General features: G+C 47.7%; 1 protein-coding gene across 2 annotated transcripts in view; it reads left to right on the forward strand.

Annotated features, from left to right (window-relative positions):
• The window catches only part of COMMD10 (COMM domain containing 10), a 1,364,001-nt gene that overhangs the window by 663,270 nt on the left and 687,523 nt on the right, over nucleotides 1-13,208 (forward strand). The window contains exon 6 of one of the 2 annotated variants that reach the window (XM_069625537.1): nucleotides 10,475-10,534. The exons of the other annotated variant lie outside the window; for it this stretch is intronic. Within the exon in view, the coding sequence (XP_069481638.1) occupies nucleotides 10,475-10,534 (60 nt within the window). The remainder of the gene's footprint in view (nucleotides 1-10,474; nucleotides 10,535-13,208) is intronic. 2 annotated transcript variants of the gene reach the window in all.

Below are 13,208 nucleotides of genomic sequence, written 5' to 3' on the forward strand. Positions count from 1 at the left end.
ACCTGCCTCGTACGACGCTAAATTGCTTAGCTTACTGTCGATCTTAAGAAGAACACCTCTTCTTCTCTCAGCTGATAATGCGCAATTCGCGTTTCCCAAGATGCATACGGCTCTCTGAGCCCAACTGGCTAACACGGAAGCATCTACAGGAGTACCTGTATCCTTCGCTTTCTCCGTGAGATCCATTATCTTTGCCAATGGGCTGGCTAGGTTGAGGAGCTTATCTTGGCACCCTCGCCAGGCTCGGTCTACGCCCTTACGTATGTCTTTCGCCATCTTTGTAACGAAGGTGACCATTTTGGGGTCAAGTTCAGGAGTGTCGGCCAGCTTGCCTGGCAACTCCGGTCTAGGGCATTCTGACCGCATCCGCGATCTTATTTCTCTATCCAGTGGCTTGCGTATACGTTGAGCCATGTAGGCTGCCACTCTGGATGATGGGGCCCATTCTGATGACTTAGGGTGTCTGCTAGCCTCCGGGTCAAACATATCTGTTGAACTCTCAGGTTCTTGAGGATCTATCGCCTCTTCGTAAAGGTGATCCTCTTCTGCTTCATCACCCTCATCATCCGGCATGTAGCCTTCATCGTTGTCCCCTGGATTACTCACCCCTGGGGTAGGGGGTCTGTCCTGGCTTCTTTTCTTCTCCAGGAAGGCTCTTTTAAGCCTGGCGACAGGGTCGCTATTCTCTTGGGGAGTGGAATCCTCCCTATTCAGATTGCTCGGGGGGGTCACAGAGTGTTTACTCTTGCAAGCCGCTTTCCTCCCCCTGGTTTCAACCCCATCTTCGGGGTGTCTGGCTGACAGCTCTTTATCTTGGCATTCTGCCTTCCTCACTCACTCGGCATGCGCAACGCAATGAAAACTTCGCGCTGCCGGCAGAAGACCTTGTAGGGGATGACGGAAAATCAGCTCATCTCGCTCCCGTGGGTCCTGTCGCACGTCGTGTTCGACTGTGCGGAACCGAGGAGCGGGGCAGGGAGCCTGGTTTAAGCACAGAAGTGTGAGGCCAATGCCCTATTTATTATGCCACAGCCTAAGCCAATAAACATGGTCTACAGCCACAGCAAAATTGATAAAGGCAGCAATTAGTGAAAGTCAATTTCTAGTTAAGGCTTTCTTTACAATGAATGAGGGGAACATAGTATTAACACTCGTCATGCCCTCCCAGAATCCTGTTTAATCTTTGAATATCATTTGTTTGTGCTATTGGGTGTCGCTTGCGACATCTGTAAGCCAAAGCTATTGCAATGGAATACAGATAGACAGTAATGGCATATGAGGAGAGAGACACAGCCTGTAGGTGTTGTATGGTTATGTTCCCCTCCTAGCCATGTAATCCAGTTATTGCCCCTCCTCGCCCAAAACACCTCCTGATGGGAACTCTTTGAGCTCCCTTTAAGCCTTACTGTCAAACTTTGCACTTGAAGTGCCTGCCAGTGTTTTTTCAAATCAGTCTTAGAAGAGTTAATTACTTAATCGGAGTTGTAAACCCGCTACTGGTGCAATACAAATGTTTTACCAGGTCTGCGTTCAGCCACTTGATTTATAAAAGCACTCTGCCTGTCCTTCATTGAAGTGCTGTTAAAACCAAGCATTGGCAAAGCCAACCGTTTTGACTTGTGTATAAGTGTTAGGCATTTTCCAGGTACTCTCACCATTTTGCATCTGCTACCATCAAGCGCTGGTTAATACCACTACGGCTGTGCAGTGCCTTCCCATGCCCACACAAAAGCCCAAACTGTTAGCATTGCCACTGCTTCTTTTCCCTATCTAACTCTCGAAGTCAGTCAATCAAATGTTAGCTAAGAATTGCCAATGCATCAAGGAGAGTTGGTAATATATAGCTGGCAGTTGTCATTCGAGTGCCATCTTTTAGAAATATATAGTCTTGGTCCAGGATTCATATTTTCATGAAAGCCAAATTGATCTGAAAAGGAAATAAAAATACTGGATCTTTAATCAACATATACATAATTCACCTGGACCAGGATCTCTTGAAAGAGTACATTTTCGAATAATGTCATTGATAGCAGAAATTGAGGATCAAAAATTCCCTGGGACATTCCTTGTTGCACTATCAAAAGCTGCACCTATCCGCTTACAACCAAAGTGAGCAGCAATACATTTGACCTACTAAGGTTTGCAAACCAGATTTCAATGAAAAGCTTGCACATTTGTGTCTGAGCCGTTAATCAGAGCCCCATACGTCTCATGATCATTGAGAACACTTGTAGATAAAACAGTTTGCCACTCCCGTGTTAAATTCAAACCTTGATTTAAGGTGAATCCAGTTATGAGAAACGTTCTTATGTTTTTTCCTGAGATCCAAGATGTATTCTTTTTTTTCATTTCTTTATTTATTATTATCAATAGAAAAACAGAAATGCATCAAGTACAGCAAAGGATACATCTTAGGCCACCATGGAATAAACCTCACCACAACAATAACAAAACTGATAATATACAATCAACATCAGTCTAAATATAAACAAATTAATTAAAGATAAATCAGCCTAAAATATAACCAACGAGTAAGAATCCGACAACCACAAACAAACAGAACAACATCACACAGGCACACAACAAACCCACCCACCCCAACCCAATTAATAAAATCAAAGACAACCCCAATTTATCACAATCCAATCCAGGATCACCCATAAAGATCAGTGAAGCTCGCCCACAGTTCATCCTTGTGCTGCCTATAAAACATAGTTTTCTCATATCTTGACGAGACCTGCATGTCTAAAATCCAGTCCTCTATTGTTGGTTTCTTCCTTGTCTTCCAGACCTTTAATATTTGCTTCTTTGCCACCAATAGGACTTTATTAATCCAATTCAATGCCATCCAGTTCATACTATGTCCACAACCATGTAACTGTAAAATGACAGTTAAAGGATTACGTGGGTAAGCAATTTTCCAGACGTGGTCGATTCTGTCAAGCACATCCTTCCAAAAATGTGTCACCCTTTCACAATTCTATAACATATGAAGCAGAATACCCCTTTCCTTCCCACAACCCCAACATTTGTTATCATCAATCATTCCCAAAGCACACATGCGCATCGATGTCCAATAAATTCTGGCCACTATTCTTTGATGTATAAAGCATAGCTGCAAATCTGGTTTAGACTTTATTAGAGCTTTCCATATCTTATCCCATTTCTGTGTAAGTTCTCTACCCAAATCCTCCGACACACCAACCTTAATCTCTCCCAGGAATCGATCCACTTCTTTTCCGGCTGCATGCATTCTGTGATCCACTATTGAAAACACAGCAAAGATCTCAGGTTTCTTTGAAAGTGGTACGTTCATCATCTGAACCCTCTCGGCAATTAAACTCACCAATTCATTGTACCGTCTTAACTCCCTAAATTGTAGACCAAATTTCTCAACCACTCTTCCATCATCCCAAACATCACCTATCATCAAAAGGCCTCTACTAATCCAGGCCCTCCAATACAGTACCTTGTTATTAATTTGCAGTCCCGGGTTATACCAAATGGAGGCCTCTTTATACATAAATATGCCTTGTCCGCTATCAACTATCAAGGAAGTCAGAGCATCTTTAGTTGCCAAAATAGTCTTTAAATCATGAATTCCCGCAGGTAGCTTTCCAAAGGAATATCGATTATTTAGGTCATACGGTGAAAACTTTGTCAATTCGATTTGTACCCACCATGGCATCCGATCCCGCTCCCTGTAAGAATAGTTGAGCACCTTCTTTAACAAAAAAAACATTAGCATAGTTCCTCAAACTTGGGTATCCAAAGCCTCCATCTTTTACATCCCTGACCATGATATACCTTGGAATTCTAGCCCTCTTCCCTTCACCCCATAAAAAATGTTGGAACACCCCATCAATACGTCCAATCACTCCCTTTGTGAAGAGTAGCGGCAACGATTGAATCACATACAGAATCTTAGGCAATAAGAGCATTTTAATCACGTTCACTTTAGCTCAAATGGTCAAATTTATGCACCCCTATTTTCTAATATCTTTTTGTATGATCTCAATAATTCTATCTACATTATATTGCACCATTTTCTTTATATCCCGAACAATGTGAACACCTAAATATTTCACACATGAATTTTCCCATTTACAATTCCAATGTAATAATAGTTTGTCCCCTGGCAAATGCTTAACTGGAAATACCACAGTTTTCCCCCACTTGATCCGGTAACCCGATACTTCCTCAAAAATGTCTTTTAGAAGCTGACCCCCCTCCACCGGGTTATTCAGAATAACCACTACATCATCAGCATAAGCCAAATTCGAGGGGATTGGGTCCTCCGACGTATTCCATATCTATGACAGTAATCACCACAGCTGTGCTGGTTTGGAAAATCTGCGGCGTCTGCGTCCTGCGTCGATGACGTTGATACGCCACCCTCGAGGACCTCCTCCGACAGCCGACGTCACTGGATGTTATAAGTAGGACGCACGACGCCCGTATGCCTCAGTTCCGTTTTTTCCACGAACGTGTTCACTTCGTGAATCTCGGTACGCCTCGACTCTTTGGAGTTTCTGTTGTTCATCTCGGTTCTCCAAACCTGTTCATTTGTGAAGTTATTATTCGTGAAGATGTCTACCTCGTCTTCCACACCGCATCCAGGCTTTAAGAAGTATGGGGACTGTGGGTCCAAGATATCGGTCACAGACTCGCACAACGCCTGCCTCTGGAGCCTGGGGGAGGCCCATGACATGGATGACTGTGTCGACTGCCAGTCGCTCACGTCCAAAGCCTTGCGGGAGCGCAAGAAGAAGTTATCGGTAGGTAAGGTGTCTAAGCCCCGGAAGGCGAGGTCTGCGGGGCTTTCGACGGACGACTCGAGGGGCAACACTCCTTGTTGTCGGAAGTCCAGTGGGTCTCGGTCCCGGAGTCGGTCTCGCCACGCCTCTGCCTCTTCGAAGCACTCCCGGAAGTGCCGTCATCGGTCGCCTTCCCCGTCCTCATCCGAGGACTCCGCCCGTCGCCGGGTCGCTTACCCCACCAAGCATGCGACACCAGAGGAATGGGCTTCCTTCGGGAAGAAAATGTTGTCGATTCTCGAATCGCAGGGCACTGGTCTGTCCGTGCCTCCGAGTGGGGTGGGTCGTGATCAGCCGAGAGACGCCGCTCACACGCCTTTGGGCTCGGGTGGTCGTCATGATTCACGGGAAAGGTCCCGCTCGGACAAGGGGAATCGTTCTCGGCATGCCCGGTCCAGGTCCTGGTCCTCAACGTGCTCGAGACTGAGTGAGCCTGTGAAGTCTTCGTGGAAGACATCGACGCCTGTGGCCGAGGTCGTTGACGGACCCTCTCGAGGCTCCGCCTCCGAGGAAGTCGTTGACGCCGCTGGCGCCCAGGATGTCGAGGGACATGTTCGGGGCTCCTCCCTCGAGGCCTGTGGTGACGCCGTCGATACTGTCGGCGCCGCGTCTGTCGTCAACGCCGATTCTCTCAACGTCGGCACCGATTCACTCGACGCCCTCAACGCCTTTCGGGGCTGTGTCGACGGGGGTAACCCGTGGCTCGGGGGAACCACCTAGGAAGGCTCTGGCCAAGGTCAAGCATGGCTTTGGTTCCAGTTCTGTGCCTTCTTACCGCCATCTGGAATTCATTTCTGACACGGTGCCTGACGAGATTCTCTCAGGCCATAGCCAGTTTGAGGACCTGAGGCAGTCCCTGCATGATGGCTAGTGGGCTGGACACCTCTCCGGAGATGGAGTTTTGTAGGCGTGAGCCTGGCACTCATGCCGATTCTTCGTACCAGCGACTTATGTCACGGGTCACCGAGTACTTAGGATGGTCTGCTCCCCCGGGGAAGTTTGTTCAGGATGACCTTACGGATATCCTCAACATTGGTCCACCAACTGACCCGGTACTGTCATTCCATATGGCTCTGCAAAGAAGGGTGGCAGCAGCTTGGACTGCTCCGGAGAGTCTCCCGGCAGTGAGCAAGTCTTTGCCGCAAAAATACCGCCCAGCCAGTGGTGACCCCTGCTACTTGTCCAAGCACCCTACTCCGGAGAGCCCCGGCAAAGCAGGCGTCGTACCCTACCATCCCTCCTGATAGGGACGACAAGCGTTTTGACGGCTGGGCGAAGAAAGTGTTTTCTGCAGGGGGTATGGCGCTTCAGGCGGCCAACTCCATTTGTGCCTTGTCTCATTTCATGCACACTCTGTGGAACTGTGTTTCCTTGGCAGCTGAACATATTCCCGAAGGGGATGAATGGGATTATTTCCTTGCCATGGTTCAGGATGGCAATGATGCTCTGTGTGAGGCCATTCAGTCGGGTTTGGACATGGCAGATTGCTTCAGCCGGTCCATGGTGGCGAGCACCGTGATACGCAGGTTTGCGTGGTTGCGTAAGTCGGGGTTTGCTCCTGATGTGCAGGTCCGGCTCCTCAACATGCCCTTTGACGGAGAACATCTTTTTGGCAGCAAGGCTGATGAGGTTGCAGACCTCCAAAGCTGCAGCGAAGTCATTGGGCGCTGCAGTTCGACAACCTCTGCCTTTTCGTCCTAGGGGACAGCAATGGAGGGGAGGTTCCTTTTGTTATTACTCATCCTTTGGTAAAGCGAGAGTAGTTGCCAGTCAAAGGGGCCACCGTAGGAGTGCCAGAGTGGAACACAAGGTACTCGAGGTGCCAAGGCCGCTCGGACTGTTGCCTCTTTGCCCTCAGGCAACGCCGCAGCCACTTCAGCTCAGTCATGAGGCCATGTCCCATGGTTCGCCGGTTGGGGAAGGCTGGCGCAGGATCTTGCAGAGTGGCACGCCATTACTTCAGATGTGTGGGTTCTGGAGATCATAATCCACGGCTACTGTCTTCCTTTCCGGCAGAGGCCTCAAGACAATCCACCAGGGAATCTCTCTTTGAAGAGTCCAGATCCGCTCCTTGCGCAGGAAATTCAATCCCTGCTGGAGAAAGGTGCCTTAGAACTGGTGCCTGTAGCGGAGAGGAACAAGGGATGGTATTCCCCTTATTTTTTTGATTTCCAAGAAAGACGGGGGATTGAGACCCATCATGGACTTGCGCGGTTTGAACAAACTCCTCAGGAAGGACAAGTTCAAGATGGTTATTCTTTCTCAAGTCCTCCAGGGCCTTCAACTTCAGGACTGGTTGGTGTCTCTCGACCTCAAGGACGCTTATTTTCATGTGCCGATCCATCCAAAGCACATTAAGTACCTGAGGTTTGCAGTTGGCGACTCACACTTTCAGTTTCGGGTCCTGCCGTTCGGATTGACCTCCGCCCCAAGGGTCTTCACCAAGCTCATGTAGTGGTGGCAGCGCACCTCAGGAATGGGGGGATTCACGTCTACCCCTACCTGGACGGTTGGTTGATCAGGGCGCTCTCTCCCGAGCAAGTCCTGGATCATCTGTCAGTCACCTGTCACTCCCTCCACAAGCTGGGCTTCGCCCTCAACTTAAAGAAGTCCCATTTGACACCAACTCAGAGGCTCCAGTACATCGGAGCAGTGCTCGACACATCCCTGGGGCAGTGTTTTCCTCCCCAGGTGAGGGCTCATCATATTCAGCAGATGGTGCACAAGTTTCAACTTGCCCAGACTCTCCCAGCGTTCGAGTTCTTGAGACTGCTCGGCCTCATGGCATCCTGCATTCTTCTGGTGCCAGAGGCCAGGTTGCGGATGAGATCTTTGCAGTGGGCACTCAAGCTCCAGTGGTCTCAGTCCTCTGGCAGGATGTCGGACCCTGTTCAGGTGCTGTCTTCGGTCGCTCGGGACCTTCTGTGGTGGGCCGACGAAGGCAATCTGATGAGGGGGAGCTCCATTTTGGCTGCCCTGGCCGGAGGTGACGATCGTGTCGGACGCATCCCTCATGGGATGGGGAGCTCATGCCAACGAGTTGACAGTCAGCGGTCGTTGGTCTCTGTCGGAGTCCAGACTCCATATCAATCTGTTGGAGCTGAGGGCCGTCAGGCTAGCCCTGAAGGCTTTTCTGCCGACTGTGCAAGGAAAGAATGTCCTGATCCTGATTGACAACACGGTGGTCATGCACTACCTCAACAAAAGGGAGGGGGGCAGGGTCACTTCCTCTGTGCAGGGAGGCGATGCAGCTCTGGTTCTGGGCAATCCAGCAGGAAGTTTCGATCTCAGCAGTTCATCTGGCAGGAGACGAAAACGAGACGGCGGACGCTCTGAGCAGGCAGAGCGCGACCTCTCACGAGTGGGAGTTGGCTCAGGAGATTCTCCTGGAGATATTCGCCCTCTGGGGGACCCCTCAAGTGGATCTCTTCGCCTCCAGTGTCAACCGGAAGTGCGAGAGGTTCTGCTCGCGGGAATTATCCTCCAAACGGAGCTTTAGGAGACGCGTTTGTGGTGGAGTGGTCATTCCCACTGCTGTATGTGTTTCCTCCAGTCCCCGTCAATCGCAAGTACTGCGGAGGTTCGGTTCCCGGATGATCCTGATTGCTCCGGCGTGGGCCCGGAGGACGTGGTACCCGGACCTTCTCGACTTGTCCATCTGCCCTCCACGTCATCTTCCCTACCGAGACGATCTGCTCTCACGGGAGGGGGTAAGGTTCTTCATCCAGAGGTCAGGTCCCTCAACCTTCACGCTTGGTTTCTGAAAGGTTGAGGTATAAGGATTGGGACCTCCCTGAAGACGTGATGGAAGTGTTGCTTTCAGCCAGAAGGCCCGCAACAAAGTCCCTGTACCGTTGCCGTTGGAGAAAGTTCTGCGACTGGTGCAGGGTTAAGAATGTGGATCCTTTTGCATGTGAAATTCCCATGGTTCTGTCTTTTTTTGCTTTCTTTGGCCCACAGGGGCCTTCAAGTGGGTACCATTAAAGGTTACCTGGCAGCGCTGTCCATTTTTAAGGGCTCGTCTGAAGAGTGTTCCTATTTAAAAATCCTTTAATTTCTCAGTTTCCAGGTGCCCGGTTGGGATTTGAACCTTGTTCTCAAGTTTCTGATGGGTGCTCCGTTTGAGCCTTTGCATTCATGCCCTTTGAGACTGTTAACTCTGAAAACTGTATTTTAAGTTGCGGTCACTTCCACTCGCAGAGTGAGTGAGTTACAGGCACTTTCAGTTAAGCCACCCTTCACTGTGTTTCATAAGGACAGGGTTGTCCTTAGAGTTCGTACTTCTTTTCTTCCGAAAGTGGTGTCGGAATTTCATTTAGGCCAGAAGGTTGTTCTTCCGGCACTTTATCCTTCTCCACATCCTGGTAAGGAAGAGGAGAGGCTCCATAGGCTTGATCCTAGGAGAGCGTTAAGCTTTTATATTTCACGCATGTCCCGGGTCAGAGTGGACGATCAGCTATTTATTGGTTACACTGGAAAGTGTTTGGGACAGGCTGTGATGAAACCGACTTTGTCTCGCTGGATTTTTTTGGCTATCTCTGAGTGTGATCGCTTGGCCGGTAAGGACCCACCGGTCGGTTTACGGGCCCATTCTACCAGGGGTATGGCTGCCTCTACTGCCCTGCAGAGGGGTGTTCCTATTCGCAACATCTGTGATGCAGCCACCTGGGCTTCGGTACATACTTTTGTACGTCACTATTCCCTCGATTCCATCCGGGGGCAAGATCTGGCCTTTGGCAAGGCGGTCCTTTATTCCGCAATTTGATTGGGCATGCTAAATTTCTATTTTCTAAATTCTTTTCCCACCTCCTTGCATTGGTACTGCTTTGGGAGTCTGTCATAGATATGGAATATGTCGGAGGACCCAATCCCCTCGAAGACTAAGTTACTCTCTTACCTGGTAACGTTCTTTCGATGGGATGGTCCGACGACGTATTCCATATCGCTCCCTCCCTGCCTTCCCCGCTACAGAATTTCTTATGCGATTGCAGCTTACGTTTCCGCAAGGCTTTGTGTGTCAGACTGGCAGAGGACTGGTGGCACACGTTCTGGGAAAAAATACAACTGAGGCTGCGGGCGTCCTACTTATAACATCCAGTGACGTCGGCCGTCGGAGGAGGTCCTCGAGGGCGGCGTATCGATGTCATCGACGCAGGACGCAGACGCCGAAGATTTTCCGAAGCAGCACAGCTGTGGTGATTACTGTCATAGATATGGAATACGTTGTCGGACCATCCCATCGAAAGAACGTTACCAGGTAAGAGAGTAACTTGTTCGTCTTTACCTCACCATCACCTATACACAAACCCCGAACTCCTGCTGTACATTGGCTCTCAAGTCTCTGCTCTTCATTACGACCTCAAGACGGTATTTCTTCTACCTAGTTATATACTGGACAGTATAATTGATTTTCAGTTTTTTAGCATTTGTTCTACTATCTCTTTAGTAAATTCTAAGTTGTTTCTATTCAAGTCAGCTTCAACACTGGATATGTTCAAGAACTTTTTTTAAGATAAAATGATGCTGATAATTCTGCCTCTGAACGTGAGCTCCAATAATCATACTCTGTTTCATAAATGCTCGATGCTGAAATGTAAAGTGCAAACATGTCACTGTGCTTTGCCTGTCTACTTATTTATTTATTTGCATTTATAAAGCGCACAGAAACTGCCCTGAGGCATCGTGGCGCTGTTACAGCGAGCTTGAACTTAACAAAGGTAAGATTTAAACATAGTCGGTTGCAGTGGTATAGCAGATTACATACTCTGAATACAGCATTGAGAATGACAGGTAGTAGAAGACAGAGCGGGTCAAGTATTATGCTTTACTATCGTTACAGTGCAATAGCATAATTATACAGGCTGGTTATAGAACATTAGCGGAACAAGAAGGTTTTTAGGTTTTTTGCAAAAGGTGGTGTATGATTTTTCATTCCTTACTGAAACCTCACAGCAAACCTTTTAGTTTGGCAACATGGCAGTTGTAGGGTGGTATGTGCAATCCCGCAAACAGCCTGATTGATCCAAAGTTCCACTAGCCTTGGTACTGCCTTTAACCGTAGCCAGCCCTGATCTAAATTATATAATTGCGTGCCTCTAGGGCCCGGTGGCAGAGTGAAATCTATAAGATGTTTAGTTTTGACATAGTGTCCTCTGGGAATGTAGTTATACTGAGCAAAATCTTTCAGTGTAATTTTGTCAGCTTGGTTGCTAGTGACTAATTTCGCTGACAAGGCCTTGTGTTTCAGCTGCCTGGTAATGGGTTTAATCCATTGCACACTATCCGGGTCTAGACCAGGAACCCCTCCCCCTCTCCCTTTTGATCTCTCTGGGAAGGCTAGTCACCTTCTCCAGAGGACAGTAAATGTCCCCGGTAGATTAGCTGTTAAGCCAATTAGCTATTAAGCTTTAAAGGCAAACACTTCCAGACAATGGACAGCTCACACCTTCTTGGTAATTGTTAGATACTCTTTGATGCAGGGCAGACAGGGGAGAGGGCAGAGTTAAAGTAGCCAGGTGAGGCGTATCAATACACAGAAGTGTCTTGTCATTTTGGAATTTACCAGTGCTTCCACAATTCATTGCTGTGCCCATTCACACTTCCTGCAGACCAATAACTCTGTGACAGGCATAAAACTCTGATCAGAGCAGTGAGGAATGGACCCATACAGAAGGCTAGTAGGTGAGAATCTTCTCCAACAGATTTCCTATTTAAGGGGGTGAGATCATTGCCATCTGTTGAATAATTCCTGGACTACAGTAGTAGGATTTTACCTAAAAGTACATTAGGAGTACGGTCTGCTCGAATGTCCTCTTCTATAGAAGTGAAGATCAAGACGACCAGGAAGATCCCTCAACCGCCTCAGCGGAACATTTGGGTGACCTATTGACTGAACAGGGCATAGCTGCATCTAAGACCTCTGGTACCTAAGATCCTGTTCAATGGAGGTGACCGATCCTGCAAGTGTTCTCTGACAACATTTCACGCTGGAAAGTGAAGAACAAGGACTCCTCTGGAGACTCTGGGTGTGGAGTCTCCCAACAACCAGAAGTCAAGGAACAGCTAGGTAATTCTTATCCAAGCTTCAAGTGACTGTACTGCTTTCAAGTAGTTTTTTTTAGCCGTTGCTTGCACTTGGAGCTGCCTTTTGACATTCACTGCTTTTCAGTCTGATTGGAGCAGCTGACTCAACCATCACCTGCCTGTGCCCCAATCGTTTACGACCAGGTGGCAACTGAGGAGCCGCATTGCTTGGATCTTGTCGAACCAATTTGATTGATTTGAGACGCTGTCTTGACCATTGCCTGTTCTTCACTAGATTTGAGCCAATCGCAACTGGAACATCGCATTGCTGGACCATCTTGACCCAATTAGACCCTTTTGAAGTAAGTCTCACCTCTGTCTTGACCGATTGGGAAGCCCGACTCAACCGGTCTCAAACTGCAGAAAATCACTTAGAAGCCTGTCTCAATGCTTTTGAGACCCATGAACAATTCTAAACATTCTGTCCCCCTGGCTTGCCTAAAGAGCCCTACTGACATAAGACCGCGCCTTTAACTTTTAAAGACCTTTTCATTGACCTTACTTATCTGCTGCAAATATTTACTGTTACCACATTTATGATTGGGATCACTGCTGGTTAAGCAGTAGTTTGAGTATGAATTGTATACATTACTCATCTCTGTACATCTACAGAGCAGTAGTCTTGTTGTCACACACTTTCAATGTTATAAATACATTGTGAGGCCAATTGAGTCGTTTTAATTGTCCATCTGACATGGTTCTTACCTAAATTGGTCTTCAATTCGGCCCCATACGATGGCAGCAATTTCATAACACCAACTAACTATTACACCAGCAAAATGGTTGAGTGGTCGCTAATATCCAAAGACAAGATTTTCAATCCACTAACTCTATTGATGTCTTGTACTAACATAAATATATAATCTTTAATGGATGCCATCTTCTGCTTGATTGCAACGAAGTTAGCGGGGTGTAGCCGTACTTTTCGCAATAAAAGACTCCTACCTCAGGAGAGCACTGTGTTAAACAGTAAGAATATCTAATTTACCCCTTGCTCGCAAACATTAAAGAATAATAAAAATTCTTGTGCAGTGAATGTTGTCCATTCTTTAAGGTGATCTTTGGTACACGAACCAGACAAGTTAGATAGGGCTCAAAATATCCACTTTCTGCTAGCCATTGGCCAGTGATAATTTACTCTAGGCAAGTAAGAAATGGTGTGGCGTGTCTATGTGTAGTGGTGACGTGCCAAGTGTCTTTATGGGTGGCTAGTAGCTTGCAACTTGACATGTTTACCCATGAGTTATATGTTGGTGTTTTTTTTTTATGGCCATGGGAATGAACACAGAGCCCTCACAATAGAAAATA

This window comes from Ambystoma mexicanum, chromosome 6p, assembly GCF_040938575.1.
Source record: "Ambystoma mexicanum isolate Mex_15411 chromosome 6p, UKY_AmexF1_1, whole genome shotgun sequence".
Classification (NCBI taxonomy): domain Eukaryota; kingdom Metazoa; phylum Chordata; class Amphibia; order Caudata; family Ambystomatidae; genus Ambystoma; species Ambystoma mexicanum.